The sequence below is a fragment of the Rhipicephalus sanguineus genome, chromosome 1 (genome assembly GCF_013339695.2).
Source record: "Rhipicephalus sanguineus isolate Rsan-2018 chromosome 1, BIME_Rsan_1.4, whole genome shotgun sequence".
NCBI lineage: Eukaryota > Metazoa > Arthropoda > Arachnida > Ixodida > Ixodidae > Rhipicephalus > Rhipicephalus sanguineus.
The window spans coordinates 122,972,522-122,987,567 of NC_051176.1; the positions used below are offsets into that span (position 1 = coordinate 122,972,522).

A 15,046-nucleotide genomic window follows, 5' to 3' on the forward strand; every position below is an offset into this window, starting at 1 on the left:
GTGTTTTTGAGTATGATATGTTCAAGAATTTTACATACAATGCTGGTTAGATGGGTCGGTAGTTACAGGCATTGACTTTGTTACCCGATTTGTATACAGGTATAACCTTAGCATTTGTCCAGTACATAGGGAGGGAACAAGTTAATAAAGGTTTATTGAAGATAAGACACACGTACTTGGCTACCCATTCTGCATATCGTGTTAGAAATTTATTTGGGATTTTGTCCGGTCCAGTTCCTTTTTTTTTAATCTAGGTTAAGTAGTAAGGTAAGTACTCCTGCCTCATCTACTGTAATTGGCTCAATTATACTACTGCAGGTTGTCAAGACGTCTGGTGTGCTTTTGTTATCGGTAGTGAAGACCGATTGGAAGTAGGAGTTTAATGAGTTGGCTCTGTTTACTTTCTTCAAGCGTTAGTGGGCTGGTAGCATCATTTTTTTGGGGTTTAGGTAGTTCCAAAACTTTTGAGGGGAATTTCTCAGAAAATTGAGAAATGCATCGCCCACGGTCCTGAGTGCTAGTGTGCGTGCTATCTTGGCAGACGTTACCAAATGGCTTGTATGCCCTTCTCATGCCGTGCTCTCATCGCTTCACGTTGAGACAACAGACTACATGAAAACCGCTTTTCTCCCTGGAGTGGCTGTATTCCTCTACACCGGTGTTTTACAGCGGAAGTGTGTAAGTCAAGCTCAAACAGGTGAAGCATCGTGCAGCAGGCAAGAGTAAACTGCGCAAAGAAGACTGCACGTAAGAACATAGAAGCACACACACCTACGAAGCGTAGCAGTGTTGGGCTAGTTGGTTCACAGATTCAGGAGACAATTTTAAACTGTGCAAAGGAGACAGCACGTAAGAACATAGAAACATGCAACATACCATACATAGCATATACATGTATGGTATAGTATAGCAAGGGGTGGAAAAGGGAGGGAGGGTGAAGAGGAGGAAGGAAGGAAAAGGGAGAATATAGCATAGTATAGCAGAGGCGAGTGGAAGAGGGAGGTGAGTTGGAGGTTGGAGACATGCAGGTGGTCTAACGGAGAGGAGGTTCCTTCAGTGCTAAACCATGCCCATGTTCGCCTAGCTTTGCATCACTTTGCATTGCATCGCTGAGGCTTCCCCTCAGCTTCGCTATACATTAAGTCGGTTAAAGCCACGCATAAATTGTAGAGGTATGTGAGATCGGATCCAAAAGAGTTAGCTGCTAGCCTTCCTTTGTATAACATAATTTGTTGCTGTCGCACTCATTGCTTCGCCCTTGCGGTGAAACTGATCTTTTAGCCATGCTTAAAAGTCCCAAGGTTTCTCAAAAATATGAGTTCACTGTTTTTGGATCATACATGGAAAGCGCATAGTGAGTGGCATAAATGTTGCTAGCATTATGGACTGCAAGAAGTTCCATTTCAGCCACATGTAAATATGCATTTTCCTGTGCAACATGAGCTGACAGGTCAGCATTAGTCATTTTTTGTGTCGTTCAAAAACATAATGTACATGACTTACATTCACATGTTTTGCTTTATGCAGCAGCGTTTCAGGGTCCTGTATGTAGACTATGGCAACCGAAGCACTGTGCTTTGCTCCTTTCTGCGGCCATTGCCTCCTGAGCTCGCAAGCCTTCCAGCCTGTGCCCACCGCATGTCTCTGGCATATGTGGGTCCAAAGCAGGGCAACAAGTGGGACGAATCTGCCATTGGAGTTTTTGTCAAGGAAACTGGCTTCAACATTTCCCTCATTGCTGAGAAGAAGGGTCACCGGCGGGCTGGGTAAGACATGTCCACATCTCTTGCTGACTACTTATTGTTATGAAACCATGTTCCACTTATTTTGTTTTGCATCTTGTTTCATGCTCATAATGCTTGCAGTCTTAATATGGATTGCCCAATGCCCATTATTTGTTGTGGGCTTGCATGCGAGTCTGGTTTCAAAGGTGCTTACCAATGAGACATCTGCAAGCAAGCCTTTCTGTGGTGTGAGACTCAGGTTTACTTTTGGCTAGAAATGAATTCGCATGTGTGAAAAATATTTTGGATGTCAAAGATGTTATTTAAACTCCCGTGATGACAGCGAGCTGAAATAGTGGGTTGCTGCAACATGAGAAATCTAAGTTCAAAGCAGATGCCATTCAGAGGATTTTTTTTTCTTTTTTTGAAAGCGTGGTGGCTCCATTACTTGTCTAAGATGTAAAAAAGATTGCTTCTTGCAGTGATACAGTATTGTCCACTGACACTGTAGGTGTGTGCAGTTACGCCTAAGAAGTGCTTCATGGTGAAAAAGTATTCTGCCCTTTCATTAAGTGAATAGACTTCCTAGTAATAGGGATGCAGCTAATGTTGACTTAATGTTTTCAGTTCTCTTGTTACGGTTGCTGAAAGACAATACACAATCCGGCCGCAGCGGCTCCATTTTCACTGGAGGCGAAAATGTCTGAGGCCCGTGTACTCAGATTTAGGTGCACGTTAAGAACCCCAGGTGGTCAAAATTTCCAGAGCCCTCCACTACAGTGTCTCTTATAATCATATCATGGTTTTGGGACGTTTAACCCCAGATGTTAATTAAGACAATACACAAAAATTAATTGGGAGCACTGCCGAATGTTTAACATCACGAGGAAGGACTAACGAATGTCGCTGTAGTAAAATTGTTGTGGTCAGGCAGTAAGAGCCATTAGTGCATGGACTATCGGTAAACATCTGCCATTTGATTCTTTTTATGTACGGAATAGCTTCATTGCCTGATTTACTTAAAAACATTTTTTCAGCTTTGAAGACATCACGGAAGTTGTTCTGTGGAACAGGAATGGTCCAACAGCAGTGAATATCAATGTTGTGCTTGTTGAGCAGGACGTGGCAGTGCTGAAGTCTGCAGAATGAAAGTTTGTGCACTAGTCATTGTTATAGTGCCCCCCCCCCCCCCCGCTTTGTGTTGAAAGTGTGACAGAAGTGTGTCATAATCGAGATTATCTGCCCAAGTTTATCTTGAATGGTTTTGCTCAGTACTGTGTTCAAGGCCCATTGCCTCTTTCCCTTTTTGTCCTCTGTTTTATTTGTATAAAATTACCATATGCAGCATAACAAAGCTTCTTCTGGCTGCCTATAGAAGAAAACTGTGTTCATATCGTTACTTTGAAGTTCACTTTTATTATGTCAAGTCTTATTGTATGTGTTAGCATGACCCTCCTTGAAATTATGTGATATGTGAATGTGATAGCCTTGTCAACACTGCAAGCGAACTCTGTTCAGGGTGTTATTTTGAATGTGCGTATTCATTTAAATTATGAAATGCAGCCCAGGCTAACCATCTTGCATGTTCTAACCATTTATGAATAGAAAAGAACTTTTTATTTTTCATAGGATTAGCAGGTTGGCTTGACCTCCCTTCATTCACCTTTATTTTTTTGTTTGTGTACAAGCGTGAAAATAAGTTTATTGCAGAAAAGCAATGTTTTGGTATCCTCAGTAGGCTTCATTTGAGTGAATGAAGTTTCATGATGATGTGCCCTACAGTGTTGAAAACCATCCAGCTCCTGCAGTAGCAGCCACTGGTGGCATGCTAGTTGCGGAATAGCCACTCTTTAATTTGGTTGTATTTTTCAAGGAGTCTGTTGGCACATGCTCTGTTGCCTCTGTAAACAAATACACATGTCAGTGAATAAGACATACGAACTACGCACAACCAAATAGCATGATTTACGGGTAGTGATTGAGGATTGAGCATGTTTGCCACATTTCCTTGGTCATCTGCTTGTGTATGAAGTGGCCTTTGCAATAATCATATGCCACAATTATCTGTGATACACCTCATGGTGCCTTGATGCAATTTTGTGGTTTTCGGAGCCACCCCCCCCCCTCCCCCCCCCCCACCTTGACATCCTTTTCATGCATGTCACTTTGTTATACGTGAAGTACCAAGTCGCATTCCATACTGCTGGTCTTATCTGTGCAGATGTGAAATATTGCCTTGTTGAAGAGATAGAAATAACAGTGAAACCTGCTACTTACCCCCTATTTTGGTTAGCTTCTCCCTGAAGAGAGTGAAACCTGCTACTTACCCCCTATTTTGGTTAGCTTCTCCCTGAAGAGGCATCCTTTTGACATATCCCTGAGGTGTGCTGAACACTACATCTTCATGTTTTAACATTCTGCCAAAGGAAGAGCATGTGTTGTTGTGTGCTGCCTCCGAGAGGTTACAAACTGCCAACACTTACCCTCCTCGTTGTTCTTTAAGGGTCTCTAGGGCAGCACATATCTCATGCCACGCATAGTGAACATCCTCATTTTCAGTCAGTCGACTGCAGATAGCAAATCTGAGAACAAACACTCCTCTAAGCTTTGTTGGAGTCAGGTAAATAGTCCTGCGCTTGTGAAGTATCTGCAGCAAATCTTCATTGTCGGCATTGGAACCCTGTGAAGCAAGGATTATATCATGTGGCAAAGTGGCATAGTTATTAGGCACATTTATGTCATTCAAGTTCGCTTATATTCATTGCATTTGTTCTGAGTGTTTGTAAGGAAAAATAAAGTTCGAAATGTTCTTATACAAAAAAAAATGTAGTTCTATCATTTCTGTGAGTGCTACAGCAGAGTAAAATAGACTGCTTGAAATATTTGAAAATGTGAGAGCGTGTGAACTTTAATACTGTTTCATCAATGTATATACCTTGTCTATATTTCAAAATTTACACAAGGTATATACAGCGGTGATCTACTTCAGTCATCCTCTGCTGTCTATGCGTTTGTGAGGTCGTTGGTTCGATTCCGGCCGCGGCGGTCACATCTCAATGGAGGCAAAATGCTAGAGGCCCGATTTGAAATTTTCATTTCCACGACCCGCCATGGCCAAGTTGCTTTGCTGCTAAGCTCAAGAACGTTGGTTCGATTCTGAGTCACGGCGGCTGCATTGCGATACGGGTGAAATGCCAGAACTCCCGTGCACTATCATGAAATCGTAGCACACTACAGGCTGAATCGGCAAGTATACCCAGGTGCAGACAGATCGCTCATTAAGAAAGACGAGGTTATGTGGTGAAAGTTGCAGACAGGGGTTTTTCCGAACCCCGTACTTTACAGCAAGTGGCACCCAGAAGTTTTCCGGTCCCAGTGAAAATTTTGTGATGAGGCAGTGAATTTGGTTCACATGGTGTGGACATGTCCGAGTCAGAACGATGGTTCCCACACTCTAGAATCCTGGGAGGCCTTGCTCCGCAGCCCAGACTCCAATGTCCAGCGGGACATCATCAGTCAAGCCCTTGCTGCTGCCGTGTCTCAAGGGATTCCGGCCGACGGCTAGGGGCGACGGGCAATGCCTGACGTGATTGACTGATTTTTTAAAATAAAGTTTTCTCTCTCTCCCGTGCACTTAGACTTAGAGGCACATTGAAAAACCTGAGGTGGTCAAAATTAATCTGGAGTTGTCCACTATGACATGCCACAATCATACCATAGTTATTTCATCGTACCCTTTGTTTCCGCATGAAAAAATATCGAAACAAGGTGAAAAATGCGGCTTATGTAATTCCGATTGCACGATGTTGAGATTCTGAATCTAAAATTTTTTTGTCTACCCTTGTATACCTTTTATGTTTACTTTGTCACTGAATATAATCTAAAGTGTATTGTCTGTGCAAGAATGCAACCCGAGCAAAAATTTATACATACAAGACCAAAAAAAAATCAAGGTTTGATGTGTGTACAATTTTTTGCACACAGTTACGGTGCCTTTCTTTGAGATTTCTTTTTCTCTGCATACAATGCTATGTGCCGAATGTGTAGGAAAGTATATTTAGCCGGCCTTGCATACCAGTGTTAAATTTGGCGCCAAATGTTAAAAAAAATTGCATGCGGCGCCAAAAATTTAATCGTTGCATGCGAATTTAAAAAAAGCCATCTAGGATTTTAACCTCGCAGGAATATATGCCGTCATTAATTACTTCCCATATATGCAGAGAGAGAGAGATACTCCTTATTGGAAAAATAGAAATTTTTGCCGGCGTGTATACAGGTTTTTTTTTTTTGGATAATACAGATTTTTTATAAAAATCCTATGACAGTAAGGCTCCTGTCGTTTTCGCACACGAACTCCGCGTCGAGGCGGAAATACTTTGCCGCAGTTAAAATGACCCTGTTGCGACTAATTAACAAGAACTCGTTAATCAACTTTTTAATTGTTAACTTGAGGGCAGGTGTTTATATTACAAAGTCGTAGTGCGTGCAAATTTATGGCATATCCATTTATTAGAAATCGCAAAAGTCTGCAAAGTTACACGGAAATCGTTGAAAATTATCGGCTACTTCGCAGAGTGGTGCCACCACCGGATAAAAGCCTGAACAATAGGGAGGCAGTCGCATGGCGGCGCCTGCAAGCTGGCAATTTTAGAGTTACTGTATATACAGTAACTCTAGGCAATTTTGTAAACCCGGTCTGGGTATATCAAAAGACGATAGGCAAAATGATCGTTGCAAGCACTGTGGGGCGAGAGGGACCCTCGACCAAATAATCTGGGAGTGTGGCAGCTCCCCAGGGGCTAAATCAAATATCAGTTGTAGAGAGGCCTGGGAAGTCCTGCTGCGGAGCGAGGACCCCCGCTTCACAGCAACAAGCCATCCGCCTGGCGGAAGAAGCCACGAGGAGTCAAGACCTCTTCGTCAGCTGCTTCTTATCGCAGAGGTGCCGGCCCCCGTCACCTGTGTGCCGGGGACGGGGAGTAGGGGTGGTAGGGGGCCACCTTATCTGGCGGAACATAGAGTCACTGTATATGCTACCTTTAGGTAGCAGAGTAGCGCATAGGTCCGGCTAGCAACCACAACTATGCGGTGAAGTCGCACTTCGTTTTTGCAGGCGACATGCCTACCGTATCGCCGATTAACCTGCCTGGCGTGTCGAAGACCGGCGATAAACATTGGCTGTCGATGACTGGTGTTAATTCAGTTCGCTGCAGCGGAGGCGTCGAGAAATAAAAAAATTGTCCCAAGCGGCAGCTTCTCCGCAATGCATGGTTGCTAGCGGCGTTGGAAGACAGATGCGCAACTCTGCTACCTAAAGGTAGCATATACAGTAATTCTAGCGGAACAATAAAGTTGTCATCATCATCATCACCCCTCACATGGGAGAGACGAAATTTGAGACTGGGTACGGCAGCCGTATGTTCTCGTGAAAAGCTGCAAGTCATTTCACTTGTGCCCGCGCATCACCTTACTTTTGCGCGTAGTGCTTGGTGCTTATCTGTTTGTTTCGAACTGTGCACAAGAAAACCGCAATATCAACCTTCTCTTTGTCTGGGAAGCATAAAACTTGGGGGATGCCACTGCGACGCTCACTGTGTACGCTGTATGTATATATATATATGACTTGGGGTGATTTTTTGTATCCATAGAGCTGATCAGATGACTTGCTTGTCAAAACTGTTTATTTTAAATCAAGGAAGAATCTGCACAAACAGATTGTGCAGGCTGGGCCGCCCTATACCGCGACGACACAGCAGTGTTTAATAACATTTTGGAAATATTACCGTGTAGTTTAAAAAGTACACCCAAATTTGACCCGATCACCTGAGCATTGCATCAGCAAACTTCCCAGTCTTAGTTTGGCGTCGCAGATACGATGAGTATGAAGAACCTGCTATGACTCTAGTACCTTAAATTCTCACTTATTAAATAAAACATGTGGCTGACAAAGCAAGGTACTTCGCAGAAGTCTTCAGGATAAGCCGAGTGCCAATTTTTTTTTTTTTTTTTTTTACTGTTAGAGCCCTCTGATATAAAGTATTTCCTACAAAGAAGACCAAGTTCAGTCGATTAATACTTAAGGAAACCACATTGAGCTGGTTGTGTATAGTTATAAGATTATAAATGACTACGAATTTATGTGCTAGGTGTCCTTCCTTTCCCTCCTACTTTCCCCACCTTGGGTGGGGGGTGGACGGGAAAGCGATGAAGTAGCCCTTTACCCCTCCCCACCAGTTCCTCCGAGTAAATAGCCTACGTAAACTGTGTAACCTCAAATTTTCCTTGAAAAACGTGCGATTATATAACGTTAAACTACCCCGCACTGTTTCCTTCTGTGTGGGTCGTTAGCTGTTAATGATTAGTCGAAATTTTCTGGGTCATGCTCACAGCACCTGCTCGTAAAACGACGCAACAAATGACGCGTAAGTAATCAACCGCGTAATTACCACTTACGCATGACTGCGTAAAAAGATAATAACAATGAACTATTTTCAATACGGCGTATTGCTTATCATTGGTTCTTCGCTATTCGTCAAAAATTTTTAATGTGCCATAAAATCGCCTCCTTATTACGCGTCACAAGTCTGCGGGAACTCGCGGCGTTAAAATGAAGTGTGCACAATAAGCAGCATATTACTGTACTGAACAATAACTAATTTTTTTTTTCGGAGTAGCCAGGCAGTGTCTCTTTCTGAAAGTAATTTAATAAGGCTGCCCGCCAATCACATTGGCAGCGGCTGCTTATAGCAGCGGGCGAGATGGATTCATATGTGTATAATAGATACTTTCCGTTGTATAACGATGTTGAGCTGCTTTTGCGCGTGTACAACTCTCTGTGAACTCATCGTTGCTGACAGAGAGGTAGAGAGAGAAATAAACATTATTAGGAACAGACACAATCCTTTGCAGGTAGGCAGCCTTCTTAGTCCAGAAAACCGTGGACGCGGATCATCTCCCTGGTCAGGTAGATCAAGTAACCGGGCAAACTTGAAAGCTGGGCTTCTGAATGTACCCGAGTCCACTGCCCTGTTACAAGCCGCCGCGATCGCTGCAGGCTACCATATGATAAGCAAAGTGAAGCAGGCTAATCGGAGACTAAAGTGAGAATCTATTTTAGCTGTCCTGGCTAGGCAGAACTAAGATACTGGACATTTCTACACACTCATCAACTCACAGCAGCTTGGATATGGAGCACTGGCGATGCTATTCATTTTCAATGAAAGAAGCTTAATTTCCTGAAAAAAGAGAACGTTTGATCGGGCTATAAAACGTTTACTGGTTCCCGCCTATATTTGCGTCGCCGATTACTTAAATTTCAGGCCAGGCAGAACAACATAAAATCATGACAGATTGCTGTAATGTGATGCATACCCGTTTATTATGCCCACAATCGCGTTACCACGGATCCCGGACTGAAAGGCTCGACCAAGAACAACTTCGCTGTTAAAAAAAAAGGAAGAATATGATATGAAATGCGCAGATGAACCCGATACTAGTATTTACAAACTGGATGTCAGGTAAGTTTAGTATTTTCTGTATGAAACAGTGACTCTTTAAAGCTTTCCGGTACAGGCCGTCGCGCGGACCGTTAACCTATCGCTTATCAGGGACGACGGCGCTTCCTTGCCGTGTGCGGCCTTCAAAAAGGCAAATGCACTGGGAGGAGAAGGAGAAACATCATTTGTCACCATATACTTGGAGCTGAAGGTTCAGCGTGCGCGGGTACCCGGCAGAGGCGGCTGCCTCTGCCTCTGTCATGGAGCGGGCAGAGGCGGCTGCCTCTGCCCGCTCCATGACCCAGACTTGCATTTCCTGGTCGGAGCTACAAACGAACATCTTCGCGATGCACTGGGAAGTCGATGCCTAGAGCCGCGGCCGCTCATTTCGCCACGGTCCACGCGCCGGTTGTTTCGCTCGAAACAGTATGCGAGTGCTGCATGCAGTGCGGTAGCGCACGTGCGCAGACAGGTGGTCTTATTGCATATCTCGCGGGCTTTTTTTAAAGCCGGAAGAAAACCGCCAAGCAGCATGTAAGCTGCCACAAAAATTGAATCGGCCATTTTGGAAGCCCTCTACGTAGGCTGTTATGTGCAACTCCGTTACGGACGCTGCGTACGCAGTACTAAAACTCGCTAAGAGTTTTAGTGTCGGGGACCCCAAGCTGCTTGCGTACGCACGCTCTGTTTCTTTGTACTCCCAGCCGCACCCAACGAGAATACAAAGGAACGCGAGGGCTTACGTGCAAGTAGCTTTGGGGCCCTGGCACTAAAACTCTTGGTGAGTTTGTCTACGGTACTCTCTATTGGAGTTTTAGTCTCCGGCACTGAAACTCTCTACTAGAGAATTTTGGTGCCGGAGACCCTAAGCGGCTTGCGTTCCTTTGTACTCCCAGCCGCACCCAGCGATAATATAAAGGAACGCAAGGGCTTACGTGCAAGTAGCTTTGGGGTCCCGGCACTAAAGCTCTCTATTGGAGAGTTTGTCTCCAGCACTCTCTTTGGGTAGTTTTAGTCTCCGGCACTAAAACTCTCTACTAGAGAATTTTAGTGCCAGAGACCCCAAGCGGCTTGCGTATGCACGCTCTTGCTTTCCTTTGTAGTTCCAGCCGTACTCAACGAGGATAGAAAGGAACGCAAGGGCTTGCGTAGGCAAGCTGCTTTGTGGCCCCGGCAGTAAAACTCGCTGTCTGGCGGCGCTATCCACCACGCCAGCGTTGTGGTTACGATATCAAGGCGATGGACTGGGCTAGTTGGTACATGTCGAATTGGATAAAAACCAGCGGGAAACACGAACACAGAGAAAGAACACGACAGGGCATGCTGGCACGCAAACATACCCGCCGAACCACCTTTGCGCGTGCGTGAAGCAGCCATGCGTCATACAAAAGAAAATCTCAACGAGTTATCACGGCGTCTATAGAAAGGTCATCTCCTTAGCAGACAGGTGCACATGACGAATCACTGATGTAGAAGGCTTCCAAAATTTCTCTTTGGGCTTTTGTCTTTCCCCGACCTAAGATTCTAGTGCTGTGAAGCACAGGATTGCACCCACACTGCCTGCAATAGCTTGGTAGATTAGCACCGTCATTCGTAGGAAGAGAGGCCCTGTGTTCCCTGAGGCGATCATAACTCATGAACTCCCTGAGCCGTGATAACTCATTAGGATCTTGTTTTGTATGACACATGGCTGCTTCACGCACGCGCAAAGGTGGTTGCCGCCGGGTATAAGTTTGCGTGCCAGCCTGTCCCGTCGTGTTCTTTTTCTGTATTCGTGTTTCCCGCTGGTTTTTATCCAATTGTGGTTACGAGCGTTCGCGGTTATCGAGTGATATCTGTTTGTTTGCCGGTGCGCTTGAGACACGATGCTTGTTCATTTTAATAAGCAAGCGAATGTTTACGGTAATATACAGGGACGATAAATCTGCGAAGCTTACTTTGCGCAATTGTTTGATGTACTGCTGTCCCTATCATTGTTCCGGCTTTCAGGCGGAACTTCGCCTTTCATATTTTTTCCCCCTTTCTCCGTGCGACACTAACTCCTCCCTGCTTACGGAATTGACATCAAGCCGATTTCTTTTTTCTTTCTTTCTTTCTTTCTTTCTTTCTTTCCTTCTTTCTTTCTTTCTTTCTTTCTTTCTTTCTTTCTTTCTTTCTTTCTTTCTTTCTTTCTTTCTTTCCCCCGATTCTCGCGCTCATGTGGCTCGCTTCTCCAGCATAGTTTTTTTCAAAGTACCGACGCAGTATTGCGTCGTGAAGGGCATTGAATATAGTCAGGTGCGCCTAGCTGACAGTCTTGCTGAGAACATTACTATGCTCGGATATAAAAGCTGCGGCAACATTAGAACTTATTTGGGTTACAGGTGAACAGGTCTTGTGCCTTATGCGACAGCTAGTGCGCGCTATTTGATTAGTATCGATAATGATTCGGAAGTACGCGGGCGTATTGAGAAGTATGTGCTATGCCCTTCGAAATTTTCATTCCCTGAAACATAATTATCTTTGTTGAACCAATGTACCTGAATGAGTAACACCTACAAAGTGCTTTGAAGTTTTTCGACATTGAAGATCAGATGCTCCAAAGTGTTCTAAAATGAAAATTCTGCTGCTGCTGCTGCTGCTGCTGCAAGGTATGCTGCAAAGCACAACCCCTCGGTGACGTCATTGTGAGACACGTTAAGCGCTAAATTACGAGCAACGGTAGCGCCGAAAAAAAAACAACAACAACATGGCAGCATACGTCGACGCTGGTTCCTTGACCCTCGAAATTATGAAGTCACCGTCGTGAGCTGTGTGGCCCTTAAGTTCTAAACCAACGCTTGTGCTTGCGTTATATTTGCGTCCTGACGCTTCGACAGCAATTTATTTGTGTCTATTTCGCACTGTTTACATGATTCATTTTCAAGTACTAGGGTATAAGGCTTAGCAGGCGTGGCTCAACAAACAGCTAATCTGAATAGTAAGGACAAAACGTACCTGATATTTTGTCCTCAGCGCTAGATGACACAAAGCGATAGCCGATTCCACAGTCTATTTACTGCTGTCAGGACGGTGGGCAAGTAGCAAGCGCGAGTTCGGATCGAAGCGGGCTATCGCGTCTGCATGGGCGCTGCCATGTTCGTCATCGCAATTATCGGAAGTTACCGATGTAATAATTAAATGCTTTTGACCTACATGCGAATTGTGATTAGCATATCACGTATTGCTCTGACGAGCACGTGCCGAACAAACGCAATTTTCTTAAGGTTCTCCAATTATAATGCAATTACAAACAGAACTATGTTTTGCTGCGTAAGCATGTGGTTTGTTTGCACCTCGTAGCTTCCACCCTGCTGCAACCAGCTTGTATAATGATGCAAGAGTGTTGCAAAAACATGACCCTCTCCTGTTCGTTAACTATATTTTCTGCTCCGGTTAACCTTCCTGCCTTCCTTTCGTTACTTTCACTCTCTCTCTTGTGTCCAATTGGTTCCAATTGGTCATCACTGTGGGCTCAAAGGCCTTTCCTAGGTGACATCATTGCTGGTCCATCTTGATTTAAGACCGTTCCAATAGTATATTGTGTGTATATACTATATAGACTCTTTCGCATCCGTTTTATCCAGATCGTCAATACTATACGGTGGCATTTTAGGGCAACTGCCTTATCCTGAGGCACAATGTGGCTATGTGCACGAGCGCAGCCCAAGACATTTTGCGTCACCCTCTCCCTTCCACCTCCCTCCTCTCCCAACAGCCTAATGGAATTGTCCTGGTCATAAAATATTGTGACGGTGACTGTGAGGCATGCACGTTGCACACGGATTCAAAGATTCGATTACCTTGTACCTGAAGCACACTAGGGCCATTGTCACTGGAACGACGACTTCAAAGTGCTCGTGTTCTTTCACCAGCTGTTCGAATTCTTTGGCGAGGTCAATTTGCTGCAGGGAGACAAAGTGCAGAAAAATATCAAGTGCTATCCGACGTGAGTGTCTGTTAGATTTTGTCCAATACTATTTGGCCCCTGCCAAATCGGACGTTCAAAGGTAATGCTTCGTAGAAGGCTATACTATGTGATTATGTACTTACAGGAGTTGCGAACCAGTGCAGCGTTTTAACAGTGAAGCTGTTTAAGTTGCCGGTAACTTGTGCTCCGTCGTAAAAAAAACTGCCATCATCATGAACCGGCACGCGCTCTCTTCATCCTCTTCACAGTGAAGCCGTTTAAGCTGTCGATAACTTGTGCTCCGTCATGCAGAACTCCTCAGGTGGGTATGCGCCACAGGAATTGAGCAAGCCCCACTACCGTGTACAGCAAGCGCTAGTGTCAAACGAAAACGTGAAAAAGAGAGAGAAAAAAGCAAAAAAAAAAACGACATAGAAAAGGATAAAAAAATAGCGAGAAGTAAAGGAAATAAAGACAAAAATATAAAAAGACTGAGAAAGACAGACAGAGATAGAAAGAAAGAGAGAACAAAGAGAGAGCAAGACAGAAAGAGAAAGAAAGAGAAACAAAGAAAGAGAGAAAGATGCAGAGAGATAGACAGAGAAAAAAAGGGGAAGCGAAATAATCATAAAAGAGCGAGAAAGAAATAGACAGAGAGACAAAGAAAGAAATAGAAAGGAACAGATGCAAGAAAAAAAAAAGAGACACAAGAAACAGAGAGAAAAAGAAAGAGAAAAATAAAGAAAGAAAGAGCGCTGCACGCGCTCTCCCTTCAGGCTTGGCACCGCTAAGGCACCGCTAGTGCGAAGCTGCCGTTATTTTTTTTTACATAAAATATTTGGGCCGCTGCGGACGTGAAACATGGGACTGCGGCGGGACTTTCGCTACCGGTATACTTGTAGAGCACTCGGAGATAATGCCTCGGTGGTCCGCTGCAAATATAGAGCATATAGATAATGACATTCTAGAAAGCGCGGCTTTAAGATGGGACAAAGAAAGAAACACCGAGCACAGCTGTTTGTCCCGTCTCGAAGCTACACTTTTCAATATTGCATTATTAATATGAATCAACTAGCCCATCAACGAATCTCCTTAATACCAAATATAAACGCGTGTTCCCGCGCTTCCTTGGGCACCGCCATGTTTGATCACGTAATGACGCGTACAGGGCTTGGCTCCACGACATACGTATATGTCCACAACTGCAGCGCACAACGCCAGTGCGATTTCGCGCAAGTGACTGCGTGAACGGCACGAAACTTTGGCGAACGCTTGAGAAGGCCTGCAAATATCGCATATCCATCCTTCCGAGCTCGTTGCGCCTAGTCGAACTGGTGGGAGCACTTAATTCCCTACGGTGCGCGCGCGATGGCTTGAAACTTTTATAAGACACTGATGTATATGTACAACCGACGACAAAAATTTACGGGACACGATATTTAGTACGATAAAGCTGAATTTCCGCTTAGCCAGGCAACACGGGTTTTTTAAATAAAATCTTCAGCCTGTGGTGTAGCTTTTGCGACTTGCACAGTTATTCACTAAATTAGCAGCGTAACACATTAACGGAGCAGAAATTCACGCTTGCCGTGGAGTCCATGTCCCGCAAACTTTTGTTGCTGGGCGTAGTTTCACCACAGCTTCCCCCTTCCCACCCCCTTTCCCATCACGTCAGGGTTGCTGACCGCTCCCGCCCTTTTTACTTCCCCCGCCCAGCCTTTTGCAACTGTATCGTACTTTGGCAACCCTTACTTTTTTAAAATTTTGCCTCAGAAGCTCGAATGTGCAGATTTATGAGACGACATTTGGGCGAGTTGGCAAACGTGCATGGCGGGAAAGAGCGCTACTTTACGTGGATGAAGAAAGAAGAAACGTGCAACAGCACCGGCAGTGGCGTA

At 44.6% G+C, this 15,046-nt stretch overlaps 2 protein-coding genes across 5 annotated transcripts in view; one reads left to right on the forward strand and one right to left on the reverse strand.

Moving 5' to 3' along the window:
* LOC119397143 (uncharacterized) overlaps positions 1-3,536 on the forward strand; it is a 51,884-nt gene extending 48,348 nt beyond the window's left edge. For 3 of the 4 annotated variants that reach the window (XR_007416333.1, XM_037664584.2, XM_049416239.1), the window contains 2 exons: positions 1,528-1,766; positions 2,762-3,536. Coding sequence is in view for 3 of the 4 variants with exons in the window: in XM_037664584.2 (XP_037520512.1) it covers positions 1,528-1,766; positions 2,762-2,873 (351 nt within the window). In the remaining variant the exon portion in view is untranslated. The remainder of the gene's footprint in view (positions 1-1,527; positions 1,767-2,761) is intronic. The other variant, XM_037664587.2, reaches the window with a different exon arrangement.
* A 16-nt stretch (positions 3,537-3,552) lies between these two features.
* LOC119397165 (aromatic-L-amino-acid decarboxylase) overlaps positions 3,553-15,046 on the reverse strand; it is a 34,808-nt gene continuing 23,314 nt past the window's right edge. Inside the window, exons 10-13 of the mRNA XM_037664608.2 lie at positions 13,042-13,143; positions 4,208-4,404; positions 4,052-4,141; positions 3,553-3,625 (exon numbers count right to left, since the gene is read on the reverse strand). Of these exons, the coding sequence (XP_037520536.1) occupies positions 3,553-3,625; positions 4,052-4,141; positions 4,208-4,404; positions 13,042-13,143 (462 nt within the window). The remainder of the gene's footprint in view (positions 3,626-4,051; positions 4,142-4,207; positions 4,405-13,041; positions 13,144-15,046) is intronic.